General features: G+C 37.8%; 1 protein-coding gene across 1 annotated transcript in view; it reads left to right on the forward strand.

Annotated features, from left to right (window-relative positions):
* Positions 1-5,603: 5,603 nt before the first annotated feature.
* LOC113312581 (serine hydroxymethyltransferase 3, chloroplastic-like) overlaps positions 5,604-9,655 on the forward strand; it is a gene marked incomplete at its 3' end in the record, with an annotated part of 123,817 nt that continues 119,765 nt past the window's right edge. The window contains exon 1 of the mRNA XM_026561324.1: positions 5,604-5,615. Within this exon, the coding sequence (XP_026417109.1) occupies positions 5,604-5,615 (12 nt within the window). The remainder of the gene's footprint in view (positions 5,616-9,655) is intronic.

The following is a 9,655-nucleotide window of genomic DNA, read 5'->3' on the forward strand; positions in this document are numbered from 1 at the left end:
TTCTAATTTGGAGTCTCCATATTAGATTTCTTTGTCTGAAATGAAAATTAAAACTTGGATATGTGATTTCATTGAATTTGAAGTAATTAATTTGTGTTTTAAATTGAAGTCTCTTAAAATGAGTTCTTAAGGATCTTTGATTTGAAGGAATTTGATATCCTTCCCAATAGTCTGTATTCTTTTCTTTTGGGTCTGTTGCTCCTGGTAGTCTCTTGGCCAGTTCCTATTATTTCTTTTGCTTGTATAGTGGTAGCCTCAATTGTGATGTTGTTTACTACTGTTATAGCTGTTGTAACAGATTTTTGATTCTATGTGTATCTGTTCTTAAAAGGAGTTCCTTTGATTTTGTAGTAGTTGCCTCAATTTGAATGATGTTGTATACTACTGTTTTCAGTTTTGTATTTGATCTTGTGCTTTTCTGTGTATCTGTTCCAAAAGAAAAAGAAAAAAAGAAAAAAAATGTTTAAAAAAAAAGAAGAAGAAGAAGAAATAAGTAGAAGAGTTTCTTATGCTTGTGTAGTAGTTGCTTCAGTTGAAATGATGCAGTATACTACTGTTTTTGTTATTGTGACATTTCTTATGCTCCTTTGTGTCTCTTTTCGAAAAAGGAATATGTTTATTTCTTATGAGATAGTAGCCTTGTTTTGTAATTTCTTGCATACATTATGTTCTCTTTAGATACTTGTTCCTTCATATAATTTTTTGTTTACAGTAGTGAGTTCTTCACCTTTGCTTCTTTCTTATTTCCTTTTATTTTCCTGTTCTGATTTTGGGTTGTGTTTCTGATGTCTTTACTAATTCTGCTCAATACTGTTCTATTTGTTGTGAGTTCTAGTGACAGTTTAGGGCTTGTTTTTAGTTGTCTTAATAGAGGTTCTTTCCTTTTTACTTCTGGTATGCTTTTTGAGTTGCTTTTTGCCTGCCAAATATTTGTGTCCAAATGAAGATTTCATCCACAATATCCAATCCTAAGCTCCTATGATCAATCTAATTCCCCAGGTAAGTCCACTTAAAGTACTTCTTTTTATCCTTCCTTCCAAGCTGTTATTTTGCTTTATCACTGCTATTTTAGTTTGTAGTTCTGTTTTCAATCCGCGCACAATAGAAGAGTTAAATGTGTAATAAGTCTATCAATTCTGTAATAGTCGAACTTAGTTAACATTTCTCCATCTTCTATTTCTTGTAATATTCCTTGTAAGTGCTGCATTATAAAGCACACCTTTCAGTTATATGTATTGTAATTTTAATTGCTCCAACTTTTGCTTCTTAAGCTACTGCTATCTTTCTCCTTTGCTGCATCAACAACCTTCACTAATTTCACACTAATACCAAACTACCATCATACACACAAAACCTCCATTCTTTATGCCAATTCAAAAACCCAAACAAATATCCTAACTATCCAAAACCCATTACCATTACCAATCTCTCTAGGTGCACTTCACCTGCGAGTTTCCAACCCCTCACCATGTCTATCTTGGCATGGAACTGTCAAGGAATTAACCAACCGATGGCAATGCAACACTTGCGAGATCTAATTTCAATGTATAAACCCACCATCCTATTTATATCCTAAACTTTATCCAGTGACAATCAAATATTGCGTATCGCTCAAACCCTTCAATCACGGAATCATTGCTCCGTCCCTAGAATTGGCAGAAAAGGCGGACTTTGCCTCATGTGAAGTAATGATGTAAATATATGAATCCTCTAGAAATCCCAAAGCTATATTGACGCCATCTTCACCCCCTTCCCCAGGCCAACCTTGGATATGTACCAGTATATATGGACCACCACAACCACTCGCCAGGAAAGATTTTTGGCAAGACTTCCCAACTTTATTCCCCAGCACTACCACTTCATGGATTCTAATCAGAGATTTCAATGAAGTCATGGATCAATCGGAAAAGAAGGGCGTTAGACAAATCACTTATGCTCAGACTCAGCCTTTCCTAAATCTAATTGACCAGATGGGTTTTTTAGACTTAGGATTCCGAGGAGACCCTTACACGTGGACAAACAACCAGCAAGTCCAAAACAATATCCAGGAGCTCCTCGATAGAGCTATATCCAATCAACATTGGAGAACTGCCAACCCACATGCAACAATCACACATCTGCCACGAATTGCTTCAGATCATGCACCAATTTTGCTACAAACAAAAGCTTTGGACTGGCAAGGAAACAAGAATTAAAAATTTGAGCATATGTGGTTATCTCACCCTCAATTACATCAAGTGGTAAGCTCAGCTTGGGACATATTACATGATTCAGACCCTCACTTAAACCTCAAACTGAAGTTATTCTCAAACAGTGAAACCTTGATGGAGTGGAGTAAAATTAACTTCGACCATCTACCCACTCTTATCAAGAAATCGACGGCTAAAATCAAGCAAGCGCAACATCAATGTGCTGCGCAAACAGGACCAGCTCTAGATCATTGACTTCTTGTAGAAAAGCAGCTTCGTGTAGATCATCTCACCCTGCTAGACTCCCACGCAACCTACTGGCAACAAAGATCAAGAATACAATGGCTACAAACGGGAGATCGCAACACAAATTTGTTTCACACCAAAGCAACAATTCATCGAAGCTGTAACAACATTCAACAACTCCAAGATCAACAAAATAATTGGATCCATGATAAACACGCTATCATCAATCTTATGCTTGATCATTGACAGATCAATATACAACACCAAGTACGTCGATCGATGAAAAGTTGTTTGAAGACATCACCCCAAGGATAACTCCCCAACAATGTTATCTCCTTACAATGGAGGTAACCCCCAAGGAGATCAAACAAGCCTTTTTTTCCATTGGCTCAGAGCGCGCCCCAGGACCTGACGGCTATACTAGCAGATTCTTCAAAGTCTTCTGGGAAACAACCCGACCACAACTTATTGATATGGTGCGTAGCTTTTTCAACTCCCTTAACATCCACCCGCTCATGAACCACACCAACCTCACCCTAATCCCAAAAGTAGAACACCCTTATAAACCATCACAATTACCAATAGGACTATGCAATGTCTCATACAAAATCATATCAAAGATACTAGTCAATCGCATACGATATATTCTCCCATTCATAATTATCCCTTATCAAAGTGTGTTTGTTCCCCAAAGATCAATCTATGATAACATTGCAATCGTCGGCGAGCTTTTCCACTACATCAAATCATCAAACCAAACCAAGGACCCAAAATTAGCGTTCAAGCTTGATATACAAAAAGCGTACGATTCTTTAGACTGGGGTTTTATCAAACGAGATTTTACCAAGCTAGGCTTTCCGCAAATCTTTGTGGATTACATCATGCTATGCATCTCCACAGTAACCTACTCAGTCAACATCAACGGAACACCGCACGGATACATTACCCCCACCAGAGGAATAAGGCAAGGGGATCCCCTCTCTTCCTATATTTTTATCATCTGTGCGGAAATCCTGTCAACAAATTTGGGGAATTTAGAAACGCAAAAAAAGATACAAGGGTATTTCACAAAAATCTCCCCCAATCCCGCATCTCACGTACGCGAATGACCTACTAATAACCTATAAGGCAACCGCAGAAGGCACAAATCATCTCAATCTAATGCTCCATGCTTATAGGACCTTAGCAGGTCAACATATCAACACTTCAAGATCAACGATAATTTACCACCGGAAGCTCGACCAACAACAAGTAGATGACCTACAAGAAATTTTCGGCAATGCCAACAACTTCAACCCCACCCACCTACCTAGGAGTGCAATTTAAACAAGGGAGAATATGTCAACACATTTTTCCCCCTCCTTCAGCGACTGGCTCGCAAGGCAAAATGATGGATGACCAAATGTTTAACACAGGTAGGAAGACCGGTGCTCATAAAACATTCTCTTACACCTACATCCAACCATCTTATGGAAACACAGATGCTTCCGGCACATATCCACCAAAAAATAGATCGTATCACAAGAAATTTCTTCTGGGGACACGACTCAACCGTTAGGAAGCTACATCCAATGGTCTTTGACAAGCTCATCAAACCTAAATCCAAAGGAGGATTGGGAAGTCGCAGCAACAAAGATCATAACCAGGCCCTCCTTATGAAGAGAATCTGGAACATCCATGAGAATCCAAACTCGGTAGTGGCTTTGATTTACAATAAGAAATACCTTAAACATCAACCCATCCTTCAAAATATCCCCCCTCCCCCCTCTTCCATAATCCCCCAATGGAGACAGATGGCCTCCCTCATACCCACCTTGAAAAAACACCTCTTCCACCAAATAGGAAACGACTCAAATACCCCGATCCAAGCAAACTGGATCCCACATATTGAAAATAACATTGACCCTTGTCTCTGCTACCCCTTACAATCAGTCGCTGATATTATTGACCCTTCAACCAGGTCTTGGTACCATGAAAAACTGAATATCCTTCCCCCACCCACAGTACAGAGAATCGTCAACCTTCACCTCCCAAAATAGAACCTACCAGATAAAATAATTTGGCCTTTCACAAAATCAGGGAAATACACAACGACTTCAGCATACAAATGCCTAACAGACACTTCGGATTTGCTGCAACACCATCCACTACCACCATCCAACTACCTTTGGACATTACCATGTCCACCAAAAATACAGTTTTTCTTGTGGAAAACACTTAGTGAAGGGCTACCAACCCTCCAAATCCTTAACCTAATTCACCTTACCAACTCAAACATATGTCCTCAATGCAAGTCAGATCCTGAAACAGCAACGCACATCCTACTACATTGTTCGTTCGCCACAGATTCGTCGAACCTTGTGCTCCCTCGAGTGTCCACTCCACAAAACACCCTTCAAGGGATACCTTCATCCGTAAACCGTCAAACAACTATAGCCCAACTCATTCAAACAAAAACTCGAGATGAAGCCACTACAACATTCTGCTTTCTTTTCTGGTCCCTTTGGTTATCCATAAATGATGTAGTATACAACCAAAAGCAAACAAACCCAACAACTGTAATGCAAATGGCTATAAAACTTCAGCACGAATATACATGGGCTCAACACAACCTCCCACCGGTGCTACTTGGTATGGAATTATCTACAAACCCTGGGCACATGATCCCACGCTCAACCACAGTTTTAGTGGAATGGAGCAAACCTCACGCAGACTGGATCAAAATCAACACAGATGGGGCGGCTAGAGGTCATCCGGGTCTTGAGGAGCGGGTATCATCTGCAGAAACGATGAAGCTATCACAATCTTAGTAATTGCACAACCTCTAGGGATAACCACCGCCCTCACCGCAGAAACTTGGGCCATGCTTATCGCGACAAGAACGTCTGCAGAACGCGAATGGCCAGAGGTACAATTCGAAACGGATTCGGAAAACCTTATGCGATTTTTAAACTCAACAACCTAACCACCTTGGTACTTAATCAATATGATAGTGGAAATCAAATCTAGAATGGCCCAAATTCCACACTTCACCGTAAAACACAGTTACAGGGACGGGAATCAGGCGGCAGACGAACTAGCAAACAAAGCGGCGGACGACAACGCATTAGCAAACCTATCGACAACCATCTGGGATCATATAAACCTTCGTGTATTAGTCCTATTATAATGGAAGATTCTGTAAGTACAAAGTACCTCCGTGTAATTTCATCCTAATCTTAATAAATCTTATGCTTCAAAAAAAAAACCTAATGATGCGAAATCCCTATCGGCATCTACTACTGTTTGATGTCATCGTTGCATTATGCAATTTACATATTTGATTTCATCATTAAAATAAGTGAAAGTTTATAAGGTGGTGATGGACGGTGGAGGTAAGGAAGAAGATGTAGCGTGGTGGAGATGGAGAACAAGGTTGTATCCTTAAATTGTTTTTTTTTTGTTTAGGCATTGGGTGACTTTATTTTGGAAAAGTCAAGGATGGTATTTAAGATATATTGAAATTAATGTGGATGGGAAATAGGAAAAATGGGGATGTGAATCTACATGGATGGGAAACATGAAATGTAGGGATAGGAAATAGGGAAAACCAAAGAAAATCCATAATATTGCACTTGTCTTAATCCTTCATTAGTAAGAACACATGTGCGATGCACATTTTTAAATTTGTCTCAGCACAATATTAAATTTGGAAACAATGAACTTATTTGCATAGAATAATAAAAATTATTATTCTTATTCTTATTCGTTATGTAGATAATTCAAATATAAATACTATACAAATCCTGTGTATATTTTGAAAGATATTAAGATTTAAAAATATTTGATCTATTTTGAATATAATGGGGTTCTAGAAATTTTATCATCCTCTCTGTTCTCTATCCAAAAACTCTCTCTTTGAAACCTCAACAACTATCATTATCATCTTGCTCAGATTTGGTCCTTTTGTACCAGATCCGAGCAAAGATTATTATACTTATTTAGTGTTAGTAGATTTTTTAATAGAATAAGATGTTGTTTTTTAATTTCTGGTGTCCTTTGACACATTTCTTCACCATTTTGGTGATTTTATCTTCGCTTTTTGGGCGATTCTTTCTTCGCTTTGAGAGCGATTATTTATTCACTTTGATGGTGATTTATCAATCTTTGTTGGTTGTTTCATGGCTTGTTATTCTAGATTTGAGAGCATCGACATTTTAACACGGCATTGCTTTGAGTTCATCTTCAACAAAAGAGATTTAGGGCATCCGTTCATATATACAAGATTAAGGGCTAAGCACTCATTTCTTTTTGGAGCATCTCTTGTTATAGAAGACAAACATTCAAAATGGTCGGAATTGATTCCGGATTATCCCATCTTTTCTCTCAACTTTTCATACAAAAACTGGGTAACTTTGCGGTATTTTTCTCTTTCTCTTCGCGAATTACATGTAATTGGTATCTTTATTTGTATTTGGATTTTAATTTTCTTGTATTCCTTCTCTTGTAAACAATCATGTATTCGCCTTTTTGGATTGAATGAAATGTCGTATGATTGTTCATATAAAAATGAATATAATAGCATTTCCGTAAATATGTACATTTATAGTGGTCTTTTAATCCTGTGTTATTTGATCTACATTTATACCCATATTTTTTTTTGAAATTACATTATATAATATAGCTCAGTAATTGAAAATGAGGCCAACTTAGTAATTTAAGAGGACCCCTACAAAAAATGCCTCTTTCCTTTATACTAGTCTTTTTTACCAATATTTAAAAAATTCTTACCCTACTCGTATTTTTTGGAACGTTAGTGATGTCTAAGTTATCAACTCGGCGATGATAACTCTCTTTGATGTTACGAAGAACATATATACAATCAGCAAGTTAGGGGAGGCAGAGTGCTTCGATGCTTGCGAAAAACCACTACAAAATTCTTAATTACCTCATGGCGCATGCACTTTTACAATTTGAAAAAGCGGGGGTCTAACAACACCACCCAATATTTCGTTTAGCAATCTGTATGGACTTAACTCCGAAACACTTTCTAGAGAATCAACTAGACAGTCAGACTCAATCTAGGTAAAAGTATCTCAAGGAGTTAATATCTCTCTCTTATTCTTGATTTACTCAAGCTAATAAAAATCAACGAGTCCTAAATAAACACAAGGAACAACTTGGACGGTACCAAAGACCAATGTCCAAGGATCAATCAATGATAATCAACAACCAAAGGTTGGATTAATCTAATTGATGATCTAAACACACAACCTATATTATTTCAATTATAAAGATAAACAATATAATGCGGAAACTGAAATAACACAGACACCAAAAGTTTTGTTAACGAGGAAACCACAAATGCAGAAAAACCCCGGGACCTAGTCCAGATTGAATACACACTGTATTAAGCCGCTACAAACACTAGCCTACTCCAAACTCACTTCGGACCAGACTATAGTTGAACCCAAATCAGTATCCCGCTGATCCAAGGTACAGTTGTACTCCCTACGCCTCTAATCCCAGTAGGATACTGCGCACTTGATTCCCTTAGCTGATCTCAAACACAACTAAGAGTTGCTACGACCCAAAATCGCAGGCTTTAACAATAAACAAATCTCTCTCACACAGACAAGTCTATCAAAGGATCAATTTGTCTCCCACAGAAAAACCCTAAAGTTTTTATTCCGTCTTTTGATAATAATCAAGGTGAACAGGAACCAATTGATAATCCGGTCTTATATTCCCAAAAAACAGCCTAGATTAATCAATCACCTCACAACAATCTTAATCGTATGGTAGCGAAACAAGATGTTGCGGAATCACAAACAATGAGAAGAAGATGTTTGTGATTACTTTTTATATCTTGACTATCGGAGAAATCAAACAATCTCAAGCCAATCAATATGATTATACTGTTACGATAGAAGATGCAAGATCAGATCACACAACTACGATAGAAGTAGTATTGGTCTGGCTTCACAATCCCAATGAAGTCTTTAAGTCGTTAACCTGGTTTTAGAAGAAGAAAATAAAATGTTAAAGGAGAATTGACTCTAGAACGCAAACTAGTATCACACGTAAGGTGTGGGGATTAGTTTTGTAGAGTTGCTAGATTTCCCCTTATATAGCCTTTCAAATCAGGGTTTTGCCTTAGTTACACAACAATCAATTCCACCGTTAGATGAAAACCTAATTTAGATCAAAGGTAATATTTCTCAACCGTTAGATTGAAAACTTAGCTTGTTATACACAAATGACTGTACGCTTCTAGGTTTGTTAACCGCACCCAAACGTGTACATTGTTGGTTCAACAATAGTTTACCAAAAGGTTAACCATATGAGCATTTCATACCAACCATGTTCTTCTTCACCATAACTAGTTCAAATGACTCAAATGAACTAGTTAAGAGAGTTGTTCAATTGCAAGGAAATCTTATGTAACTACACAAGACACAATTGAAGCAAAGATGATTTGATTCACTCGAATCGGTTCATGAACTTTAATAGCCACGGTTTGCAAATGCATTCCTTAGTCTTTTAAGATTTAAGTTCAGAAATCATTTTTAGATATATAACCTTCTCAAGTTCGCAGACTAGGTTCGCGGACTTAAGACACCGGATAGAGTTTACAAACTCCAGCAGAAATTCTCGGGTTCGAGAACTTCGCTGGTTCGTGGACTGGGTCGCGGACTTGGCTCACGCAAGTAGTTTGTCAACTCCAGCATAAATTCTCGGGTTTGAGAACTTCGGCAGTTCACGGACTTGGCACTTTCCATACTTCCGGTTCTTTTGATCAACAAAGTTCGAAAACTTCGGTTCAAGGAATCCATTGGCTATGTAATCTAAACTCTCATTCCAATCATTAAAACATTCTTAGAGGACGTATATGGTTGTTACACTATTTGTCATCAAAGCAATTTTCAAAATGATTGAAACATTCATGACTTCCGTCACTAGGTAAAGGTAAACTTGGTCGAAGCGAAAAGCTTACCAACACATATTTCGAGATATAGATAGGCGAGGTATACTCAGCTCGAAATACCAAATGTATATAATCTAGTATATATATATAGCATACGACTTTTGTCTCAAAGAGTAGGAGATAGAATAGATAGACTTTTGAGTGACAGATAAGTTCAAGTCTCCACATACCTTTTTGTCGAGAAGTTCCACCGGTTCCTTGAGTAGATCTTCTACTTGTATGATGAATCGCCATGAATTCCTTGAGCTCAACT

This window comes from Papaver somniferum, chromosome 9 (genome assembly GCF_003573695.1).
Source record: "Papaver somniferum cultivar HN1 chromosome 9, ASM357369v1, whole genome shotgun sequence".
Classification (NCBI taxonomy): domain Eukaryota; kingdom Viridiplantae; phylum Streptophyta; class Magnoliopsida; order Ranunculales; family Papaveraceae; genus Papaver; species Papaver somniferum.